Source organism: Physeter macrocephalus, chromosome 2 (assembly GCF_002837175.3).
Source record: "Physeter macrocephalus isolate SW-GA chromosome 2, ASM283717v5, whole genome shotgun sequence".
In the NCBI taxonomy this organism is placed as follows: Eukaryota; Metazoa; Chordata; class Mammalia; order Artiodactyla; family Physeteridae; genus Physeter; species Physeter macrocephalus.
This window is the reverse complement of record NC_041215.1, coordinates 137,657,243-137,681,772: the sequence shown is the minus strand read 5'-3', so window position 1 is coordinate 137,681,772 and position 24,530 is coordinate 137,657,243. Positions and strand designations below refer to the sequence as shown.

At 52.8% G+C, this 24,530-nt stretch overlaps 1 protein-coding gene across 3 annotated transcripts in view; it reads left to right on the top strand.

The window, feature by feature from the left end:
• The window catches only part of NDUFA10 (NADH:ubiquinone oxidoreductase subunit A10), a 49,569-nt gene extending 28,576 nt beyond the window's left edge, over nucleotides 1–20,993 (top strand). For 2 of the 3 annotated variants that reach the window (XM_028483362.2, XM_007109115.4), the window contains one exon: nucleotides 20,535–20,993. In XM_028483362.2, coding sequence (XP_028339163.1) covers nucleotides 20,535–20,598 — 64 coding nt within the window. In that variant the 3' untranslated portion in view covers nucleotides 20,599–20,993. Of the gene's footprint in view, nucleotides 1–10,460; nucleotides 10,481–20,534 lie in introns of those variants that run through there. The other variant, XM_028483353.1, reaches the window with a different exon arrangement.
• The last annotated feature ends 3,537 nt before the right edge of the window (nucleotides 20,994–24,530 follow it).

The window sequence follows — 24,530 nt, the reverse complement described above, 5'->3', positions numbered from 1 at the left end:
GACCTTCTATCGAGTACGGGTGTTGAGTTTTCTCACGTTTGTCTGTCGCGGGTGATTTTTCTCTTCTTTATGTTAATATGGTCATAAAAATTATAGTGATTGATTTTCTAATGTGAGGCCAACCTTGATTTCCTGGATCAGTCCCACTTGTGTGTGCTTTATCCTCTTCACGTGTAGCTGAACCTAATTCACATATTTAGTTTAGGAGTTTTGTATTTATATTGGATGGTAATTTTTCTTTCTTGTGATATCCTTGTCAGATTTATTATCAGGATCATGCTGCTATCAAACACTAAGTTGAGATGGGACCCTCACATTTTATTCTCTGGAAGAGTTTGCCCAAGATTGTTATTACTGCTTCTTTCAGTGTTTGGAAGGATTGACTGACGGAGCTATGCTGAGATATTTTAAATTATACATTTGTTTAATAGATGCGGAATGTTCAGTATTCTGTTACTTCTTAGGTTTTGAAAGTTGTGTTTGTTGAGGAAGTCGCCCTCATTTGTAATTTTCTAATTTCTTTCCCTAAGTTGTTTAAAGTGTCCTTTTTTAATGTTTTTAATTAGATCACATCTGATGGTGACTGCTGTCCCCTTCTCCATCCCTGTTGTTGGTCCTGGTGCGTCCCTTCCTTCTATACTCTTGAAAGAAGTTTGTCATTTAGGGAACTAGCTTCTCGCTTGGTATTGTTTGTTGTACGTTCGAATTCACTGATTATTGCTCCTTATTTTTTCCTTTTCACTTGCTGTTTTTCTATCTTCTTAGTATGAGTGAGTGGATCATTGATTTTCAGCCTGTCTTGCTTTTGAATATATGCGTGTAAAGCTGGTCACGTTGCCCTCCAAATTTGTCTTAATTAACTTGATCTCATAATTCTTTCTTTTTTTAAAAATTTTTAAAAAATTTTATTTATTTTTGGCCACATCGGGTCTTTGTTGCTGCACGCGGGCTTTCTCTAGTTGCGTCGAGCAGGGCTACTCTTCGTTGCAGTGCGTGGGCTTCTGATGGCGGTGGCTTCTCTTGTTGTGGAGCACAGGCTCTAGGTGCGCGGGCTTCGGTAGTTGTGGCTTGCAGGCCCCAGAGTGCAGGCTCAGTGGTTGCGGTGCACGGGCTTAGTTGCTCCACGGCATGTGGGATCTTCCCGGACCAGGGCTCGCGGGCTTCGGTAGTTGTGGCTTGCAGGCCCCAGAGTGCAGGCTCAGTGGTTGCGGTGCACAGGCTTAGTTGCTCCACGGCATGTGGGATCTTCCCGGACCAGGGCTTGAACCCGTGTCCCCTGCGTTGGCAGGCGGATTCTTAACCACTGTGCCACCGAGGGAGTCCTGATCTCATAATTCTTGAGGTTATGTTTTCATTATCCTTCAATTCAAAATATTTTCTAATTTTAATCTGATTTCTTTTTTTTTTTTTAATGACATACCACTTTATTTATTTATTTATTTATTTATTTATTTTTGGCTGTGTTGGGTCTTCGTTTCTGTGCGAGGGCTTTCTCTAGTTGTGGCGAGCGGGGACCACTCCTCATCGCGGTGCGCGGGCCTCTCACTGTCGCGGTCTCTCTTGTTGCGGAGCGCAGGCTCTAGACGCGCGTGCTCAGTAGTTGTGGCTCATGGGCCCAGTTGCTCCGCGGCATGTGGGATCCCCCCAGACCAGGGCTCAAACCCGTGTCCCCCGCACTGGCAGGCAGATTCTCAACCACTGCACCGCCAGGGAAGCCCTGATTTCTTTTTTGACCAGTGTGTGAATTCAAATTATACCGGATCATTTAAAAGCAGTTGGAATCTTTCTAATTGTCTTTTTGTTACTGATTTCTTGCTTAATTTCACTCTAGTCAGAAACAGTCTTAGGATTTCTGTTCTTGGAACGTGGCTGAGACTGACTTTTCGGCTGAGCATTGGTCATTTTGGTGATGTTTCACGGTCCTTGAGAAGAAGGCCTACTCTGCCCCGTTGTGTGCAAGGTTCTTGTAGCGTCATTGAAAGGAAGTCTCTTGATCACATTCTTCAGATTGTCTCTATCCTCACGGATTTTTGTTTCTTTCTTCTGTCAGTTTGCTGTGAGAGGCGTCTGGAAATCTGTCACTCTGTGTGGGTTTCTGCCTCCTTTATTTCTGTCAGGTTCTGCTTTGTGTGTATCTTGAGGTCGTATTATTAGACATACACAAATTTAGACTTGCTCTACATTCCTAATAGAGTCACCCTTTTATATGTTATGAAATTTTCCCTGTTAACTTTAGTCATGGTTCTTACCTTAAAGGTTACTTTATTTGAAAGTTTTGTAGCGTCTACAGCTTTCCTTTGGTTAGCATTTGCATGGTATTGCTTTTTCTACATCTTTTAATTTCATTCATTCTGTACCTTTGTATTTCCAGTGGACACCTTTTAACCTGAAAACAGTTATGTCTTTAGTTTTTGTCCAGTCTAAATATTGGGAATATTTGTCCATTCACATTTAGTGTAATTACTGATACATTTGTGCTTAAATAGCTTATCCTACTGTATGTTTTGTATTTTTCTTACCTGTTCTTTGTATTTGTTGTCTTTTTTTTCTTGCCTTCTTTTGGATTAAGAGGTGTTTTTTTTTTTTAACAGTTTTATTCCATTTCCCCCTCTATTTGCTTACTAGTTATCATTCTTTTAATAGTTGTTAGTGGCTAACCTGGTAATTACAATATTCATCCTTGATTTATTAACTTCTGTTAAAAGTTAGTAGCTCTCTAGTTCCAGAACACTGTAAGGACCTCATAACACTTCTAACTCCATTTACCCAACTCTTGTGTTTTGTGTTGTTTTTGTCATAGATCGTAATTCTTCGTGTATTTTAAGCCCTCGGGACATTGTGGTTATTGTTCATGTGGTCAGTTCGTGCAGATTGACCCGTGGCTGCCCTGCTGCTGCTCTTACCCTCCCTGGTCTCCATACCTTCACGTAGGATCATAGTTCTTCTGACTGAGGAAGCTTCGCTGACAACAGATTCTCACGCTTATTGTTTAAAATGGTCTTTAATTTGTTCTAGTTTTTATTTTGGAATTCTTCAAACTTACAAAAATAGCAAGAGTAGAAAAATAACTTCTGAACCTTTGTAAGTGGTCATCATTATACCCCGTTATCTTCAAACATCTTAATGCACAGATTCTCAGAGTGTGGTCCCCATATCGGCATCACCTGGGCACTCATGAGGAATGCAAGTTCTCAGGCCCCAGCCTGGGCCTACTGGATGAGAGTCTCTGGGGATGGGGCCCAGGAATCTATTTTAAGGAGTCCTCCAGCCAATTCTGATATGGACAAAGGTTTGGGAACCACTTCTTTAATGTGTAATTCTTATAAACAAGGACATTCTCCTACATGACCACAATATAGCTATCAAAATCAGGAAATTAACATTCATACATTGCTACCTCTAATCTACAGACCTTGTTCAAGGCTAATCAGTTGTCTCAGTAATGTTCTTCAGAGCAAAAAGGTCTAATCCAGGATAATGGATTGCATTTAATTATCTTGTCTCTTTAGAATCTTTGAATCTCATCAGTTCTTTAGGCTTTCCTTGGTATTCAAGACCTTGACACTTCTGAAGATTACAGGATGGTTACTTTTTAATATCCCTCAGTTTGGTTTTGTTTGGTGTTTTCCCGTGATTAGATTTAGGTTTCGTGTGTGTGTGTGTGTGTGTGTGTGTGTGTGTGTGTGTGTGTGTGTGTTTTGTAGGAAGGTCACAGAACTCATTATATCTTATCAAGTAGCACGTGATTCCTATTTGTCCCATCACTGTTTCTATTAACTTTGATCACTTGACTGAGATAGTGTCCTCGAGGTAAAGTTATTCTTTTACTCCTTGTGATTAATACGTATTTTCAGGGGAAGTACTTTGAAACTAGGTAAATATCCATTTTCTCATCAAACCTTGACCCAATAGTTAGCATCTGTTGATTTTCTTGGCTAAATTAATGATTATCTAATTTTCCTAATTCTGTCATTCCTTCTACATTATTAGTTACTATTCTACTATAAAGAAATGCTCTCTCTTCTCTGTTTATTCATTTATTTATTTATATCACTATGGACTCACAGATTTCTGTCTTGTCCATGTACATCTACAGTCATTTCTGTCTCTCAGTATACTGACAGCTATGAGTTCACATCAGTACCTTCAGTTCCAGAGTGACACAACAAGGCTCGTTCTCATTGTCCCCCAGCCCGCGTCCTTCTCAGACAGTGAGAAACCTGGCTTTGCTCAGGTCAGTGCATCTCCTTCCTGCATCGGTCCCCCCAGTGTATCACCAGGTTCCCACCACTGCTACCACTGCTCTCCCTTCCACAGTTTCCACTGGTGTTTCTCAGCCTCTGCTGTGTCCTGCTGCCCCCACCCATGTAGGTGCAAAGCTCTTGAAGATCATTCTCCTATGTTTCTGGCAAGGTTTTGTTTCGTTTTGTTTTTAGGTGGTGTCTCTGGCTTGCTTTTGAGCATTTACACTGTCGTGGGGTGTGTGCGTCTGTCCTTTTGTGCGCACTTTGTTTGTAGTTCAGAACAGTCCTTGGCTGATATTTGTTGTCAGTTTTAGGAGAGTCTTGCTAGTACCTCTTCAGTATTGCTTGCACCCCGTTTTCTCTGTTCTCCTTGGGCTCCACTTGACCACGTGTTGGACCTCTTCACCATGTTCTGTGTCCCTCTTTTCTGTATCTTTCATTCTGCTTTCTCTATGACCTTCAGCCCAGATATGTTCTTCACTCTGTCTTCTAAGTTACTACTCTTTCAGCTCTTCCCAATCTGCTCCTAGACATGTATTTTCTATATTTGAAGTTTTAACTTTAATTGTAGTCCTTTTTGATTTTAGAATTTCCATTTTTTTTTATAATTTTGAGTTGTCTGTTGAAATTATTTTGTTATCTAAATTCTTTGACATATTAATCACAAAGTTATCTGGTAACTGTAATATCTGGACCTCTTTTCCATCTGTTTAAACTGATTCTCCCTCTGTCCTTTCCCTTTGGGGACATTTAATCTTTTTTGGCATGCTGGTATTTTTTAAAATGCCAGTCATTATTTTGGAAGAACTGTAAAGATAGCGTGAGGCCGCTGTTGCTGTCCTTGCTGTCTTCTGGCAGCGTTTTAGTTGGGCAGACTCCCGAGTCTGTCAGAAACCAAGCCAGGGGACACTGCGCTTAGGTTTGTGAGGTCTGGTGTATTTCCTGTTTGACCTTCCTGATGGAGCACTTTTACTAGAGTCCCTTCTCTTTGGTGGGTCCTGACCTGCAGTTTTGTCCCTATGGTCCCCTCCCTGCTGAGGGCTGGCTCAGCCCCTCAGGCTCCTGCCAGTGAGAGTGGGCGGGGCCCTGGGGGGAAGCAGTCATCTTGCAGCCACCCTTTTTGCTTTCCTTTCCTGGGGCCTTGGAACCGCCCTGCCTTCGATGTCTGGGCGCAGATTTTTTTTCATACGTTGTCCGTTTTCCTTGGCGGCTTGGGAGGGGGCTTGATCTGCACTAGTCCACCAGAAGCTGGACATATTCGTCATTTTACCCAGTGACACGGGGAGGCTATTTGGCAGTTTTTCATCGTTGTTAAGTTTTGTCTTATTTTTAATCTGTGAGCATTAAAGGGAATCTATTAATACTATATTGGACTTACAATTTTAATGTTTAGAAATGTTGAAATTTTTAATCAATATTTAAATGATTGGGGAAATCTAATTTTTAAAATGCTCCAGTGTTTTTAAAAAGTAACTTCATTTTTTAGAACGGTTTTAGAGTTACAGAAAAATGAAGGTACTGGAGAGTTCTCATATACCCCAGTTTCCCATATTAACATCTCATATTAGTGTGGTATATTTGTTACCAATACTGAACAATATTGATACGTATTACTAACTAAAGTCCATACCTTGTTCAGATTTCCATCGTTTTTCCCTCATGTCCTTTTTCTGTCCCAGGATCCCATGCAGAACAGCACGTGACTTTCAATTGTCACGTCTCCATCGGCCCCTCCTGGCTGTGACGACTTCTCAGACTTTCCTTGTTTTTAGTGACTCTGACAGTTTTGAGGAGTACTGGTCAGGTGTTTTATAGAGTGTCCATCAGTTGGAGTTTGTCTGGTGTTTTTCGTACAATTAGCCTGGATGTGTGTGTTTGGGGGAGAAAGACCACGGGGTTGAAGTACCATCAACGTGACACATCACTGCTGGTGTTGACGTCGACACCTGGCTGAGGTATGTCTGTCAGGTCTCTCCGCTGTGTGTTTGCTCTTTCCCCCTTTCCAGAAGTCACCATGCCTGCCATAGCCTTTATATTTGTCTGTGGGGTAAAAATTGTGTGGCTGTTTAGAGGAATGCTGTTTTTTGAAAGGAAATTTAGTTGCTTGATGTTTTAAAAAATGATAAATTGAAATTAGAATGTAAATAATAGTGACTATATTTCTTCATTCACAGAATTTCTTTTGAATGTTAAAGACATGAGCAACAGTTATTACCAAATTTCCCTCTAGAAAGTGTGTTATGAGGGATAAAGACGAGCGAATAAAGCCCTTCTGTGAGTGTCTTTTGCAGCTGCTTGTAGCTGGAAAGGTTTGTTGCCCTCAGAGAAGGTTCCCTGGCCAGGCTGCAGAGCGTATTTCTAGAAACGCCCAGGTGAGCAGCCGGTGAGGCCGTGAGGCTGGTGTGTCTCCGAGACACCGAGACACCGGTTGGTTCCCTGCAGGGAGGCAGCGAGCAGTTTGGGAGCACTTTAAGGAATTGTTTCTTTTAGAGAAGGACTGGTTCGGTATTAGAGTGGAGGGTGTTTTGTGGCCATTTACTTCCTGGAATAAGGGCTGGTTGGTGGGGTGCTTTTTTATGGCAGTGGTCTGTAGAAATCAGTTTCCCTGGTTCCTCATTTTCTAGGAAAAAAGATTTTAATGTTAAGTATGTTTTAGCCAAACTCCACTGACAACGTGAGAAGTTTCTACAGTTGACCCTTGAACAACGTGGGGGCATGTAACTTACAGGCGGGCCTCCGTATCCACGGTCTGTGGTTCCGCGTGTCCGTGGATTCAGCCACCCAGAGCCCGGGTCGTACGGTAGTGTTCACTATCGGAAAATGTCCACAGATAAGTGGACCCACAGAGTTCAACCCACGTTGTTCAGGGGTCAACTGTATCATCCTGATTAATATAATAAGGGTAATAAACTTAGCAGAAACACACTTCATGATTTCATAAGAAGCTTGAAGTGCACTTGCACTGTGCTTATGGAGACACTTGGGAAGCATGAGGAGGGCGGTGTTCTCATAATACGTCCGTTTTATCGTATGCATATTTTATAGTGGATATGGAACTTGTTGATACTTTGTGGCTGGAAATTATTGGCTAACACTTCTAATTCTTGGAAAAAGAAGTCATGCAATGTCCTTTTGTGTTTTTTTTTCTTTAAACACAGAAAAAGCAAACCAAAATTTATTCATATGCATATGGGGAATCACAAAATAAGTAGGTGGTAAATGGCTAAAATTAGATGCTTACATAGTTAACTTCAGAAGGGAGAGGGAGGGGCAACAAGAAGCTTGCATCAGAAGAACAATTTTGTTTCTAGGGGAACAAACGGGAGGTAAGAAAATTTGTGATACTAATTGTTTATGCGGGTGCAAGTGGTATTTTCCATATGTTCATGGCCGTAAACACCCCAGCAATAGGAATTTATGCCAGTTTCTTCTTTCTTTACAAAATTAATTAATTAATTAATTTATGGCTCTATTGGGTCTTCGTTGCTGCGCACGGGCTTTCTCTAGTTGTGGCGAGCGGGGGCTACTCTTCGTTGCGGTGCCTGGGCTTCTTGTTGTGGAGCACAGGCGCTAGGTGTGCGGGCTTCAGTAGTTGCGGCACTCGGGCTCTGTAGTTGTGGCTTGTGGGCCCTAGAGTGCAGGCTCAGTAGTTGTGGCACACGGGCTTAGTTGCTCCGCGGCATGTGGTATCCTCCTGGACCAGGGCTCGAACCCGTGTCCCCTGCATTGGCAGGTGGATTCTTAACCACTGCACCACCGGGGAAGCCCCTTTATGACAGTTTCTTCCCCAGAAGTGTCTGCTTCCTTTTGTTTTTTTTAATGAAATATTATGGTCTCCTTTTCTCTTTCAGGAACTTTCTGTTCTTTCTGTCTTTGGTGTTTTAGAGTCTAACCAAGATAGGTCTAGATTTAAATTTCTTTTTTGTTACGTGGGTACTTTGTGATTTGTTGGTAGGATCTTATTCCTTGCTTCTGTTTTATAACATCTTAAATGTAGTCACTATCTTCTGTGTGTGATCTCAGGTTTGGAGGCCTGTCTGACTCTGTCGTTTATTGTTTCCTCTGATTCTTACCCATGGTGGCTTATTTCCTTCTGCATTTTGGAGACTTTGGACACTGAGTTCATGCTTTGTGGGTGTTTATCCCTGGGCCTCTCCTCAGTACAGGATGCCCAGGGACGTTTGATTTCGGGTGAACCCAGACTCTCTCGGTGTAAGCACGCCCCACCTATTTCGTTCACGGGGCATCCTGTGTTGTTTGCTAACGCTGACAGCCCTGCTCCTGGAAGGACTGTTGCCACCTCCAGGCCCTGAGATTCAGGAGGAACCGGGATTTAAGCTCCCTTTGCTGCTTGTGGGATTCCAGGCCCCGGGTGGTGAGGATCGGAACCCCACCCTTGTGCGAGAGGACAGGCTGAGGCTGTGGATTCTTAAGACGCCCGCTGAGACCCCCCTGCCGTCAGGGTGCTTTCTTCCCTCCCACCTTTCCCCGAGGGCGCGCCCTCGGAGCTGCGCGGATGTGCAGAGGTGCGTCACAGGTGTCCACCTGCACGGCGCCGCTTTGCTTTGCCTCCCAGCGCCTCTGCAGATGCCGCGGGGTGGCGGAGGCTGCAACTCTCCCTCTGGTTTCCAGCTCGCCCTTCATTTCAGCCCCTTGTGATTTCTCGCAGAGCCCATCAGTGCGTTTAAAAGCATTTCTAGAGGTTTTATATCAAGAGGTTTTTCAGGGTATCGGGCTGTTGTTTTGCTGGAAATGGAAGGCGTCTGTTTCTCTGTATGATCTGAAAGCTGCTTTGGTGCTGGTTCTTCCCATGTCCCTTCCACAGAGGGTCCAAGTGGGGAGCTCTGTGTCTCCCTTTGCTCAGTATGTATTTGCTCAGCGAACCCCCCGGGGTGGAGAAATCTTTCAGTCCCCAGCGTCGAAGGTGTAGGAGGGAAACGCAGAGGATAAAAGGCTTGTGCGGTGATGGGAGGATTCTGTCCAGGAGAGCTATTCGGGCATCTCCGGAGCGCTGAGTGGTGCGAGGGCTGGCGGCTCACCCCGCGCACGCGGTGCTGAGCCTGACGTTGCAGACATGCCCCGGCGGGGTCCTCTCAGGCCGTGTTCCACATCGAGTCACTTACCACTCAGCAAATATTTACCTTCTGTTGCAGGCACTGTTCTGAGCACTGGGGATGTTGGGGAATAAGACAGAGTGGGGGGACGAATAGGCAAGCGATCACCAAATACGTAGGGGGCCTCTGAGTGCTGTGGGGCGAAGTAAAGCCGTCTCGGGTGGGAGCTGTTTTGTGGAGAGAGGCCTTGGGTACCAGAAGACGTGGGTGTCCCGGCTACACTTGCGGGGAGGGGGCGGGGTTGGGAGGTAGAGGCAGGCTTGGCACGTTCTGGGAAAGGAAGGGTCCACGTGGTGAAGTGGAGGGGCAGGCAGAGCGCAGGTGAGGTGCGAAGGTAGCAGGGCGCGCACAGCAAGGGCCCGTGGGCTGTGGTGTGAGGACTTGGGCTGAAGTCGTAGCGAAGCTGTGGCCCGTTGGCGTGCTCTGAGCGATAGAATCCGAGCGACGTGTTAGAAGGATGGCGCTGCGTGCCGTGTTGGATGTCGACTGGGGCACAGGTGGAGGAGGGGAAGCAGAGCTTCAGGGTGGGGGTGAGAGACGACGGGGGCATGGCTGTGACCAGGACAAGCTCACCTTCCTTCCCCGCAGCTGCTGTCTCCCGGGGCAACCTCGCCGTTCCCTGCGCAGCCAGATTTGTTCTTACTCCCTAGGTTTTCAAAACTAAACTATCGTTGAAGGATTCGAACGACAGAGGGTCCACAGGGGAAGGGCTGTGACTGCGAGACAGGAGGGCGGGCATCTGAGGTCCCTGCGATGGACGTGGGTGTTGGTCTTGTGACTTTCAGACTCGCGTGTATGGTCCTAGGGAGAGAGTAGGCAGCAGCGTAGAGCACACCTGGGTGTGCTCTCAACTGGATGCTGGTGGCAGTGGGGGCGACACGGGGGCGCGGGGGATTCCTAAGAGGGGGAGTTGCTTGTGGCAACAGTAGCCTTTCGTTGTAGGCCGTCAGGCACGCTGGTTTATGGATATCTTTCCTTTAGAGGCTGGACAGACTCGGGCACCGGGGCCTGAGCTGGGAAGTGTCCAGGTCGCAGGGTCCAGACAACTCATTTTGCTTCCTGGGCTTTTGTAACTTTTTCTTTTGCTTTTGCCCTCGTGTAGTTTGAGGTCCACGCTGACGTTTGGGCACGCGGTCTGCATGACTTACGCCCCGACAGGTGGCCCGTATCCCGGGAAGGGGCCTGTTTTTCCGGGAGCTTCTTCGTGGGGCCTCTCAGCTCTCGCGGCCCCGGAGTTGGGCGCCTGGTTCCTGGCTCCGCAGCGTGCAGCGTGATACGTCTCCGTGGCGGCCACGCTCGTCACGCTGCAGAGCCAGGAAGAGGCCCTGGGAGCTCCCCTGTCCCGTGTGTTCATCCGGTGCCCATTCGCTGCACTCTCAGTGCCGACGCTGCTCCAAGGACGCAGAGCTCTGGAGAGTCACCGACCAGCGGGAGCGACAGACACGCGGACACAGGATGCGACGTGGTTCCCGCTGGGGGCCGACGGGGGAGAGGGCGTCGCGGTGGTGGCCGGGCGTTGGGATTCCAGGACGAGGGGGTGAGCCGAGTCGTCGGGGGCCTGGGAGCCTGGGTCTCCTCCGAGAGGAGGAGCGGCTCCGTGAGGGCTGGAGGCCGGCGGGACGGGGCTGCCGCGGGTGGGGGGCCGGTGTGTTGCCTCCGGGGCACGTGTTCACGAAGGGAAGGGGCGCGGCGAGGGCTGAGAACCGAGGCAGGTCCCGGGGGCTCCCGGCTGCTCGGGGATCCTGAATCTCGCTGCGGGGAAAGGGCTTTCGGGGGCCCCCCGGATGAGCCGCGGGCTTTGTTTAGAATCGCTGACCGCAAGAAGCCCTTGAGGAGAACCTGAGAGGCAAGGGAAGCGGCTGAGGCTCGGGGGCCAGCTCAGGGTGACACTGGTAGGAGGAGGTGTGCGGGCAGAAGCCGGGTGGAGGCCGGGTCAGGAAGGCGTCTCCCCGCTGCCGCGCACCTGGGGCACCTGGGGCGGCGGGAGTCAGGGAGGCCGGCCGGGGGGAGGCCGGAGTGTCCGGGGGGGAGCGGGCCTGAGGGCGCGGGCGGGGGCGGGGAGGAGGCTGACCGGGAAGCGGCCTCGCCGGCCAGCTTTGAGCACCCGTGCAGACCGGGCCGGCGGCTCGCGGCACAGTTCACGTGGCAGCGCTGCCCCTTCAGCTGTGTTGTGGCCCTGGGGCCTCCACTGGCGCGGAGCGACCTTTTTAGGAGAGAAAGGATCTCGGTTTCCGCAGAACAGAAGGACTTGTAACGTCGGTTTGGTTCTGTTTGGTTGATCCGGTGGCCTGGGCGTTTGGGGGGCTCAGTCCTGTGGCTGGACTGGCCGGGGTCCTGCTGGCCTTCAGCCTCCCATCTGGTCTCCAGGGACTGCCCGGGGGTCTCAGAGGGCCGTGAGTACCCGGAGCCTGAGAAGCATTTGTCAACGCAGTCTCCATTCACACAGCCCCTCCGATTTTCTATTTGGAAGTGACGCTCTAGACAGATGCATATAAATACCGAACGTGTGCATATGAGCGCCTGCTGATTTTGGAAGCCATTTTTCAGACACTGGCCAGGCCACTTTTTACTACTGGGCAGCCCTCCCTTGGGGCCGACAGACTGTGAGTCAGTCTCCGCTTTACCGATTCCACCTCTGTCCGATTTAAGGAGGCTATAGGTGCTATTAAGATACTGTGTTCCTCCCATGAATCCGGTCTTGTCCAAGACAGTCGCTGGGACAACAGGATCTTCGGTTTTCTCTCCTGCTATTTTTATTTCTTTACTATCTCAGGTTACTATTTTCATTTTCCAATCAAGTTCTTTTTACCATTTTTTAAAATAGAGATGTTTAATAACTTTAATGTGTTAACACTGTATGTTCTTGCCTTTATGAAGTTCACCTTAATAAAGACAAACTTGCAATAAACAGAAAAGCCTTAGGATCAATGTATCTAAACCTGCCGAAGAAGAAGGGTACAGACTTGGTCGTTTCATGTTTCCTCTCGATGTTCAAACCTTAGTTAGAACTTAATTTGGTATCTTTTATGTTAAACTACCAGTTCTCAGTTTAGAAGTCGTTTAACATGAAAGTAGGTGCTAAATGTCTTCAGTCTGTCCGTCCTTAGTTGTGGCTGGAAGAGGCATGCACCCCCCTGCCCTCACTGTGTGCTCCACGGAAAGCTCATGCTTGAAGTTCAGTGTTCATCTCCATGTCCCATTTTTTATATTTCTGCGTGCAGAAAATAACGTATGTTGGGCTTCCCTGGTGGCGCAGGGGTTGAGAATCTGCCTGCTAATGCAGGGGGACACGGGTTCGAGCCCTGGTCCGGGAGGATCCCACATGCCGCGGAGCGGCTGGGCCCGTGAGCCACAATTACTGAGCCTGCGCGTCCGGAGCCTGTGCTCCGCAACAAGAGAGGCCGCGATAGTGAGAGGCCCGCGCACCGCGATGAAGGGCGGCCCCCGCTCGCCGCAACTAGAGAAAGCCCTCGCGCAGAAACGAAGACCCAGCACAGCAGAAATAAATCAATAAACTCCTACACCCAACATCTTAAAAAAAACAAAAGAAAATAACATCTGTCCCTTGGAGAAGAAAGTTAGTGTATAAATGGTAGGCTTTTTACCAGGCGCGCTGATCTGGGTGCGGCTGCAGGTTTTCACAGGGACCTGCTGGTGCGAAATGACGGGGGTGGCGTTTCACACGCACCCTCACCCACCAGGGGTGCCTGGACTTGGCGTGTGTCCAGTCACTACTTTGGTTTTAGAAGTTTTAGGACACATCCTGCTTTCAGGTATTTGAACGAGCGCTTGAGTTAGGAGCTTTTCTTTTTCACAGTTGATGTGAGTTAAATGGGATTAAGACATTTAAAGTATATGATGTTGTGACGCTTGTGGCGTGAAGATGGGACCTCGGTGTGGACGTATTTGTAATAGGCTGTGGTGTTCGTGTGCTAAAAATAGGAGGCACTTATTTTTAAAATAAAAAGATTGTTTTTGAAAATGGACTTGGATAAAATAAGATTTTTTGGAAGTTGATTTCATTTTTTTTATACTTGATTTATGTGTAACGGTAATGGAAAACTGGGGAAATTGTATATCAAAGAAGTGACTTGAATAAATAATTTCTCTGGTGCTCTTCTTTAAAATTAATGAGAAATTCTTAGCAGGGCTCATCAGCATTTGTGTATAATAATGAGTAACAGGGGTGGGAAATAGGAACCCCCGAGCCACTCCACAATTATTTAGTAGTTCTCAGCTCCTTGGGGCATCTAGAGAGAGCAGAGAGTCAACAGTACCTGATATTACCGTCTGTCGCTCCAGTGGGGTAAAGCAGATCCAGAAGAGGCAAGGCGCTATTCCATCCTCTTTGAAAAATTTCACCTTTTTATAGTAGTACAGCACAGGATTTGACGCTAGAATTACTACGTATATTTAGTCCTCCAGGAAAACTCTTCCAACCATCTTGACTGTGGCGGGCGTCACCAAGGTGGGTACCCAGAGGATGGGACAGTGGACTCGGGAGTTCCCGGGAGTGGTGCTGGCTCCCTCGGCTTGAGGAGAGGTGTCGTGGAGGAGCGGGCATCGTTTAGGGCAGACGTTCAGGAGGAAGAGATAGATGCTCGGGAGGGCACTCCAGGAAGGGCAGCCAGCTCGGGCAGCAAGTGCCGGGGATAGCGGGCCCGCTGCACGTCCAGGAGGGTCGCTCATGGGCCGTGAGGACCCTCGATTTGTCTGATGGGGGCTGAGCAGGGGGGGTTTGGTCGGCTTTCTCCCGAATGGTGTTTCCAAGGGCATCGAGTCACCAGACTCACCGAGTGTCCTTTCCTAGCGAATGGTTAGTTTTCATAAAGGGGCAGTTTTCTTACGGGACTTCTTCCCTGAGAGTGATTCTCTAACTGGTAAATAACTGCGTGCAGCAGCCGCTGGGGCTGGCAGAGTGGGGCGTTCTCTGAGCAGAAACCGAAGCACCGGCACAGGTCGTCCATCGGAGGGGGCGCGCCCGTGACGTTTGTGCGGGCAGCCGCCTCCGGGGAGGGGCTTCCTGGGTCTGGGCGGGGCGCTCCAGCTGGGGGACCCGCTGCTCCCGGCTTGCTCGCATTCCGGCCCTGCAGCAGCGGCTGACTCCCTCTGTCCCTGGCTTCTGGGGGCTACTTGGTGGTTTTCCGTGGTGTGTTTTATTCCCTCCGTTGACCTGTCAGCTGCACCTCTTTATCGCATCGTTAGTGACTGCTGTGAGGTGTGCAGTGCACACCTTTACCTTGTCACGGTCCCCCAGAAAGCCAGCGTCGGGCCACGTCACACGTGATGTGAGCCCCTCGCAGTGGGCTTCTCTCCCCCCTTCTGTCCTCTGTGCTGTTACGCTTGTGTATTTCACGTCCACACATGTTCCGAACCTCAGGATATACCGTTACTACTTTGGCTTTACACAGTTCATTAGAGCTTTTTATTCAGTCTTTCTTCCTTCCTGTCCTTCCTCCTGCAGCTGTCGTTTCGGCTGTGCTCCCTTCCTTCGTGTAGGTCCAGGTTTCATCTGGCAGCGTGGCCCCCTTTAATAGCTGACCTCATAGTACAGGCCTGCTAGTGATGACTTCTATTAGGTGTTGTTTAGAAATATATTCATTTCCATTTCATTTGGATAGATTTTTCATTCATCCTAGACTTCTGGGTTGACAGTTGTTTTCTGCCCACACTAAAGATACTCCATAGATTCCTGGCTTGCACAGTTTCTGATGAGAAATCTGAAGTTATTCTTAATCTTTGGCCCTTGTACCTGACGGGACTTTTTTTCTCTGGCTGCTTTTAAGACTTTCCTTTACTCTCTTTATCACTGGTTTTCAGTAATTTGATTATTTTGTGCTTCTGTGGTTTTCTGTCTGTTTGTCCGGCTTGGGGTTTATTGAGTTTCTTGGATGTGGGGGTTTCTAGTTTTCCTGTCATTTGGAAAATGTTTGGTCGTCATTTCTTCAGATTGTTTTCCTCCCCCATCGGGGACCCTGAGTGCACGTATGCCGGGTGACTTGATCCTGTCCCACAGGCCACTAAGAGTCTGTGCATTCGTCCTTGGCCTTTTTCTCTCTGTGTTTTGTTTGGGATGGATTCTGTTGTTCAGTCTTCAAGTTCACTGCTGTTTTCTTCTGCGGTTACATGTAATACGCTGTTAATTCATGGTGTTAGCTTGGGTCCTCCGAGAAACAAAAGCCAAGATGGGATTAAACACTGATGAGGTTTTGGAGGGAAGCCCCTGTGAAGGATAAAGGGACCAGACCTGAGGTGGAAGGAGTCTGACCCTGTGACGGAGGGGTGGTGGCGGGGGAGATTGGGGAGGAACATTCCAGGAAGGGTTTGGCCAGGCCGACGGGGTGTCCTAGAGCCAAAGGCTCCTGCTGAAAGAGGCCCACGGCCCACGGATAGGCTGCCATGGAACCTCTGCTGCTCTTGGTCGTGGGCCGAGCCCCTTACGTGGGAAGCGCGGCCTCGGCGTGAACAGGGTAGCGGGCCCGGAGGGTCAGCCCCTGGGCCCTCGGCCACTTGTGCCTCCTCGCAGCAGGACATCTGAGCAGCACAGCTGCATGGCTGCCACACCTACCCAGTGGAATTTTTATTTCGGGAATCCTGGGTGTTTTTAAACTCTAGAAGTTCTTTTTATATCTTCCAGTTCTTTCATTATTTTCCTTTTCCATTTAATTTCTTGATTACGTTGACTATTTTTGTAGCTGTTTTAATGTCCTTGTTTCCTAATCCATCATCTTCTTCATGTCCTTAGTCTGCTTGATTTTTTTTCCCCTGGTTACAAGTTACGTTTTTCTCTTTCACGTGTCTAGAAAGTTTTCATCGGTTGCCCTAAACCATGACTTTTTATGTTGTGAGCACTAGGTCTTGTCCCATTCTTTTGAAGAGCGCTAGAATATTCTCTCTGGCAGTTAGGACACTTGCAAGTCAGTGTAAGCTTCGGGGGCTTGATGTTTAAGCGTTTTGGTGGGTCTGGAGCAGCCCGTGTGCCAGGGACGCGCTAGCGCGGCCCGCGGCGTGTGCAGCGAGCGGCGGCGCCTCTGCTCCGGCTGCCTCAGCCCCGGGGCAGCGCTTGGGCTGTGCTCACCCGCAGACACCCTGGGGCGCTCTCCACCCGCCTGGGGGGCACCGCCCCACGCACCCTGCCCACCGCTCGGCCAGACCCAAGCGCGCTGGACTGACGGGGCTCTTTCCTGCCCGGCTCCTCCCCCTCGCGCTCAGCCTGTGTCTGCTCTCAGTGCCACCAGCACGCTCGGTTGGTCCGGTTTCCAGATGCGTGTGGCCAGGGGTTGGGTCCAGGCCCCATTACTCCCTCGTGGCGGGAAGCTGCAGGCATTACCTGGCGTGGGTTGGCCTCTCGCTTGGGCCGTCCCCAGTGGTGGAACCGGAGGCCGGCCGGGGCGCCGCCAGAGGCCAAGGTGACTGAAGTCACGGCCGTCAGGGAGCAGCTCTCCACGCCCGGTGGCCCCAGCAGGACGCGCTGCACCCCGTCCTGTCACCCTTGCTCCCCCTTCCTCCTGACCGTGTCCTTCCTCCGCTGTCCGGGTCGGTCAGGGAGGACTTCTGCGTCCCCTCCACTCCCCCAGCACTTTCCGCCTGCTACCATCCCACACTTCCCAACTGGTTTATGTATTCTGTGTATTTCATAAGGTTAGAGAAGATGGGACTTTTTTTCGTGTCTCAGAGCAGCCAGGACACAGTGTATCAAACGTAGAAGGAATTCACAGTTTCCTTCGGGAGGATGAGCGCATATATATTTCTCTCCGCACCTGGCCTTTGTCCAGGCAGCTGGCAGTCTAAGCCTGTGCCGGCGTCTCTAAGCTGCGTGTGACGGCAGCGCCTGGGAGGGGCAGCCTCTGTGAGCTCAGACCTCTTGAGCCCCTTCACGGCACCCGTGCCGTCCCGGCCTGTAGCGTGTAGAGATGGGCGCCTTTGTCTAAAGTGAGAACTCACCCGGGGTTTCAGACGTCCTCACGGTCAAACTCAGCAGCGTTGCTTTGTTTCAGCCGCACCACCCTGAGCTCAGGCCGACCGTGCCTGCGGCTCCCCGGCCTGACCCAGGCCAGAGCTGACCGCGGGCCCGCGTCCAGGAGCCACGCCCTTGTGCTGACGGCCGGACGAGGTGCCCGCGTCAGCTTCTGAGAGATGCTCCCGCCGGGAGGTCCTGGGCCACTCCGTCCTCACGGGGCCACAGAGCGTGTTCCCTCAGGTGGTGAACGTGGCGGATTGGGGTTGCGAGGTTTGAAGGTCGACTCAGAGAAGCAGATGCAGATATGAGTGATGAAAGGAAGCAGCTTTGTTTTGCATTCTCATTGTGAAACACCCCAAATGGGAACCCTCCGGGGGTTCCCTGTTGGCCTAACTGCACTGAGAGGGAACCCTGAGGGTCTGGGGACCCTTGTCTGGGTATCAAAGGCCAGTTAGGTGCTGCCCCAGGAGGTCCAGAGAGCAGATTTTGTGATGCAGTTAATAGACGCTGGCTGCTGCACTCAGCGGTTCCACGTTCTGCGAGTTTTTATTCTCTGCTCTGTGGTTTAAAATTTGATTTGCAAAGAAGGCAGCAGAGCCAAACTGTGGCCTCCCCGGCCCTTCCTCAGCAGGTGCTGGGGGCAGGCCCGGTGCCGGTTTGCTGGTGTCGGTGAAGCTTGAAAACCTTTCCGATGAAAAGAAATCACTTTCTGGTGTGATAAAGATTACGGAGTGATAAAAATTAAGATCGTTCTTTTCTTGCTACAGCAGTTGTGTATTCATAGCAGTTGGCTGGGAACGACAGGGAGAGACCACGTGCGGAGAGGCACCCGCGGCTCCCGCTTTGTGGCCACTCTGCCCCCGTCCTGGTTCTTGTTCCCAGGGGGTAGCCGCTCTCCCACGGCCTCAGCGCGGCCTCTCTCTCGTTGCGCAGACACGCCCGGTGTCTCTGTCATAAAACGCAGAACACGCTGCGTGAGTTTTCTGCAGCAGCTGTAACGAACGGCCCCAGGCTGAGCGGGTGAGAAGGTGCCCGTATCATTTTCCAGTTCTGGGGGTCAGAGCACAAACCCGGGCGTGGGACCGTGCTCCCACTGGGGCGCCGGGGAGCCTCTGCTTCTTTCCTTTCCAGCTTCTGGAGGCCCCTCGTGCCTTGGCTCCCGTCCCCGGTCAGGCTGACCTCTGCTTCTGCCACCGCATCTCCTGATCTGACCCTCTCCCAGGACGCTCTTGATGACCCTGGGCCCGCCTGTCCGTCCGGGGCGGTCTCCCCGCCTCGAGGTCCCGGCTTAATCATGTCTGCACAGGCACAGGGTCTAGGGGTGAGGGCGTGGGAGTCTGTGGGGGGAATTTTGCGATCTCAGTGCCCCCTTGACACAGAGGCTCGGCTCACACCCCGTCTCCGCGCACAGCGCCCCCTGCTCGCAGGCTCTGGGGCGTCTCCCCTCCTCGGCGTCTCCTCCGCGCCGTCCTCGCTGGGGTGGCGGCCCCTCCCTCAAGCTGCCGGGTGGTGGCTGTGCAGCTGGGTCTCCAGCACAGCCCTGCCTTCTCGGCCACCGACCCAGTTCCCCACCTGCCCGTTGTTGGTCTCCCCGCAGCAGCCCACGCGCTGCTCCCACTCTGCTTCGGAGCCAACCTGGGTGCTCGCCTCCCTGGGGAGCCACCCGCCTCTCCCCTGCTCCTGCCCCGCTGCGTTACCCGGGCTCTCCTGAGCCCTTAAGGCCCGTGGAGGCCACTGAGACCCCAGCGCAGGGCGGCACCTGCAGCTCTTCTGGCCCAGCGACCACCTTCTGCCGGAGTGCCTGTGGAGTTGGAGAGCAGGGCTGCCGATCTCACTCCCGGGGCCCTCCTGCCACTCCTGTCTCCTGCGCCTCCGCTGGCCTCGCCAGGCGTCCCCACTCTCCGCCCCCCGCCGGGCTCTGCTGCTCCGCGTGCGCTCCCCACCGGCTCCCCCTTGGCGGGCACCCTGGGCCGTCCTGTGCCGCTGGCTCCCTGCCCAGTCTCCGCCCAAGAGGATGACTCCTGGCCGGGAGCCGGGGGGTTTTCTTTTTTCCCCTGTCGTACACCCAGGATGCTCCTGGCACCTGGACGAAACCTCGTGCACAGAGGCTCCCAGGGCAGGAGGCTGCGGTCGGCCTGCACTTCCGTCCTCCCCGTTACAGGTCCCCGCCTCTCTCAGCGTGCTGCAGCCGCGCGCGCCCGCTGCAGGCCTGTGCGCCTGCCGGAGGGGACGCGGGCTCGGTGCCGGCCGGGATGGGTAGCGTGGCCCGGGGAGTGTCCCGGCAGGGCTGTGTCTGGCCCGGCTGTGACTGTGACCCCCCTCCCTGCGCTGCAGCCTCTGCCTCCACCTCGGGTGGCTGGTAATGATGCCCTCTGCTGATGAGAGTCAAGGAGAGGCTGATTCCTTTTTTCAGCTGCTTTAGTACTCGTTCTGACGGGCAAAGTGTGGAAGATGTCTGTGTGCGGTGTGTATGTGTGTACATATCTGCTGTTGGCCCACATTACCTGGACAGTAGGGAAAAGAAAACTCCATGTTTTGTCCCCACTGTGTAACTGGATGAATCTCATTGTGCTGGCCTGTTCCCCGCCCGGCCTACGCAAGACTCCTTCTAGCCTGCCCTTCAGAGCCAGGCTTCCGTGCTCCACGGCGGAGGCCGACCCCGTGACGCTCCGTCCCAGCCCGTGGACCCCTTGCCCTTGCCGCAGGCTCCCTTCCCCTGGGAGCCCTCCTGGCCACGTGAGGGAGCCTCCGTGCCCCTCCAGGTCCACCCTGTGTGTGCGCTGCGGCCCTGGGGCCCCTGCCCCCGATTTGTGGTGGGGTCCATGGCAGGAGGTGCTGGCAGGAGACGGGCAGGTGGGGCAGAGAGAGGGGCTGAGACATCTCCCCTCCCGCCCCCCCGCCCCCCCCCCCAAAGCTGCAGCTCCCCCAGGTCGGTGCCACTTCTGCCCGCGGCTCCATGGCCACCCTCCCGACAGCAGCACGGACACTTGGGTTGGCCGCTGGCGTTTGTAGCACCCCCAGCAGCACGGAAGCTCCCGAGGGCAGGGTCGTGTTGTGCTTCATTCCGCGGGACCCCTCACCCTTGCAGCAGGACCGCCAGAAGCAGGCCCCACCGGCGCGGGGAGGGGAAGGATGGAGTGGAGGAGGCCGTTAGGTGAGCTGGGGGGACGGACGTATGCTGTAAACTGCTGGTGACCACGGCTTTCCCTCCCGCAGCTGCCGGGCCGCAGGTACAGCCCTGGGTACAACAAGGACGTGGGGGACAAGTGGATCTGGCTGAAGTGACGGACGCCTCCGTGGAGGCTGCCTCGCGAGGATGAAGAGGCACCCAGGCCGCCTGCCTCCCCTGGACTCCACGTAGCTTCAGATCGGGGGTGGGAGTGAATGATCCTGAAGTCACACAGCGGAAGAAACGGCCCCGCAAACAGCAGTCTGCCCTGCAGTATAGTTACGGGAGTGGAAGGAAGGCACCCCCGTTTAAAGGGGGGCCCTCCGGCTTTATTCTGGGACGATGGTCACTGGGGAGAAACAGTCTGCTGTGAAAGAGCGGGTGTATCACCTGGAGAATCTCATTCCATCACAGTCGGGCTCTGTGTCGGGCAGGTTCTGTACGTTGTGTGTTCAGACTTCACGAAATAAAACCGTTTCTATGGCGCTTCTCTCCATCATACATCTGCCCACACACGCATACGTGTCGCCTACGTGTGTATGCACACACACTTACCATTAGCCACCAGTTTGCTTTGATGTGGTTTGGTTTGATCAAGACATATATTAGGCTTGAAGAGTTTTTCTGAAGCATTTCTTCTTTTTGTTTTAGAGTGTAACTGCTACATTAGAGAAAAAGGAAAAAAGCAAAGAGGAAATACCAGAAAGAGGAAGCAATTACCCTAGATTTATAGAGCAGAGTATTTGTTGTGAAAGAGCTTCTGGAAGTCTCCTGTGATGACCATGGTCAGCTGGTCTCGTGACTCCTTCCCCTGAGGGGAGATGCAAGCACAGAATGTGAGTGGGGTAAAACACAAAAGCAGAACAACGTCCTCTCTCTGTTACCTAAAAATCAAGTTGTTGATCAAAAATGAGTCACGTGAGAGAAAATCACACTTGTTTATTCACCTCTGTTGAAACTTAGAAAACAAAAGTAAGATTTCCTGAAGGCCAGTTGTTGAGGTCCGCGTTTTAGTTCCGGAGTTAGGCTGTAAGTTGTGAATCCTGTTAAATTGGGTTTTCTGCTGTGGAGCCCCACTGTGTTCAGCATGGTCACTCGGAGCCGCACGTGTCCATTTAAATGTAAATGAATTAAAATTCACTTCCTCAGTTGCGCTGGCCACAGCTCAGGTGCTCGGAAGCCACGTGGCCCGTGGCTTCCGTCCCGGACGGCGCAGGCGAGACGGCGTCCTCGCCGTGGAAGGTGCCCTCTGGTGTGGCTGTGTTAGAGCTCCCGCCGGCCCCCGCGCCATCCTTCCTTTCCCTCCCTCCCTCCCCTCGCCCGTCTCTCCCTCTCTCTCTCTTTGGATTTTAAGAACTGAACCTAAAGCTTCCCAGCAGTCTCCAAGTTGGAGTCCAGATTTAAGTGGGCGACCTTTTGCATTTCACTAAAACGCAAAGCGCTTTCACCGTTGACTGAAAGTGCGCCAGGCGTGGGGCCAGTCCTGCAGTCTCGTGGCCCGGGCGCCTCACAGGCCCCTTAGAGAGGGGAGGACGGACGAGGGGACCACGTTCAGTTGTCTCGGCCGCTCTGGCGTCTGGGCCGTAACGGGCCAGCGCGTCCCTTCTCTCGCCGCCGCCCTGCGGCGTCCCTCCCGCCGGGGGCGGCGTGCGTGTGGCCAGAGGACTTTGGTGGCAGGCGGGCCTCTCGGACGGGCAAGGCCGGTTCCGGCTTTGGGGGCAGCCTGCACCCCCGGCGGGGTGTGGCTTCGCGACTGGGGGGGCTGAGGAGGTGAATGGTGTCGCGTTCGGTGTTTCCTTTCCCGTGAGGTTGGGCAGGAGAGCAAGTGCGTGGCGCCCCAGCCTCTGCACATCGAAGCCCCGAGGGGCCCGGCCGACGCCGCACCTTCGCCCGGAGCTGCCGTGTCCTCGCCTCACAAGAGTGCTCGCGGCCCTGAGAAAACCCAGGGTGGCGGTCAAGCTGCGTTCTGAGTTCTTCCTGCTCGCGGGTCGGGAAGTAGATGTGTCGTCGGAACGACGCGGTTATGTGTCTTGCAGGTGTGTGTTTCCAGGCGGGGGACTCTGTATTGAGGAAGAAACGCTTTCTTTTCCTAAAGTACCTTTCTCGTTCTATCAGGTTTTGTAAGCAGAAAGGTGAGGACGTCGGCTGCCCAGAGGGAAACGACAGACGGTTCCTTCCGTCCACCCTAGCCGGCGGGTCGCCCCGGCCTCACCGTGGCCCCGCTGGCCGCAGCCATTCAGCAGCCGCCCGCCGGGGCCCGCGGCCTCGTGCCGACAAGGCGCGTGGCCCAGCGAGGGCAGGTGACGAGGCTCCTCAGACGGCGGGTGTGCCGAGGACTCTCCCTGGTTAGCCTCGAGGGCTGGGGTCTGTGACACAACAGGAATGAAAGGCGCGCCTGCTGCCTTGCCGGCCAAAAAGCCCATCAGCCACCAGCTTGGCTTGGGACCTTTCTGTGTCCTGTGTGCTTACCAGTTACCCGTTTCTGGGTGGGTCGTTCTTAGCGGTGTATGTGTCAAAACAAAGAAGCAAGCCTTCAGCTGCTTTTCTGTAAGAAAGCACGGTCCGGGCTCACACTGGGTGCAGATCAGCGAGCTTCGGGGGTTGGCAGAGCAGGGGCGGAGAGAAGGCTGCAGTTACTGTCACGCTGGGCTTTTGAAGGGAAGCCTGTGCGGGCGGCAGCCCCCGGCCGGTCGGGACCGGGTGAATGGAAGCGTGCACCCGAGGGACTCGGGGCTTTCATCTGTGGCTGGAAGTGAAAGCCGGGAACCTGACGCTTCCTTCGGGACCATCGGGAAAACGCAAGGGCGGCGGCTCCGGTGCCACCCCGCTGCAGGGACCACCTGACACTTTTCTGAATTTTGCTGAGGAAAGTGCGCTTTTAAGTCCACATCCAGGACTTGAAGCAGAGGTTTCCTCGGGGAGGTGCTGGGGGCTTGGCCAGGATGAACCTGGGGTGTCGGGACCCTCGGGGCTGCAGGAAGAGGTGACGCTTCCCCGCGCAGCGTGGTCACCGGGCTCGCGGTTTGGCTCAAGTTGCTCTTAGGGTTCTCCCCGCAGGAAGCAGTGAAACGTGGTCAGACTTTACCTTCAAACACGTAAATCAATTCCACATCCGTACTGTTGACGTACTAGTTTTGAAATTCCTAACGAAATATTCTAATAAGAATAATGACGTGTGTGTCGCAAGGGCTGCTTCCTGGTTGAGGTTCTGAAGCTCCGTGCTTAGACCCAGCGGCTGCCTGTAATTTGGAAAGTACTCAGGTTGGTACCATGTAGTTTCATGGAATTAGTTTTTCTTTAATCACGAGGCTATGCTAGTGACTGTAATAAAATCCCAGCTTTTCATTTTTAAAAAGGCCTTTTCCTCGGCATGGTCTGCATGGTGGTGGGTGCTTTAATACGCGGGTGTGCGGAGCCTCCTGGGTCCCAGGCACCGTTTGCGGCCCTGGACGGAGGGCAAAGAAGAAGCAGACACCAACCGCAGCTCCAGACGTCGGGTCCGTCGTGTGGATAAGCGCTGGACGCCGTGAGGCTCGGTGACCGGCGGGGCGAGCGTGTCGGCCGAGGAGGTCCACGCCGGCCCCCGGGGCACCCCAGCGCGGACTCGGGAGCTGAGGACGGGGGACAGTGTGGCCTCGGGAGGTGGCCGGGCGGGGAAGACGGCCGGGGATGTGACCCCCGGCAAGAGCCGCGTCCGGAGGTGGACGGAGAGCCTGCTGGGTGGGGAGCAGGTGGGGCTGGGAGCAGAGGCCAGGGCTCCCCACGGAGCCTTCTCGTGGAGTCAGTCCCCCAGCAGGAGTACACGAGGGCGAGCGCGTGCCCGTTCCTCGTTGCCGAGCCCGCCTCTGCTCGGGAAGCGCCGTGGGGAGACGGCGGGGAGTCGCCGGGGCAGCCTCGCCCGTGCTGAGCGTTCCCTCCCGAGGCGCAGGGACACTCGGGCCCGGGAGGCCACGTCTTCTCCGAGAGGCGCGCTGGGGCGTGCAGCTGGGACCCTTGCGTAGGAGTCTGGGAGCCGGAAGGGGGGCTTCGACGTCCATCTCCCA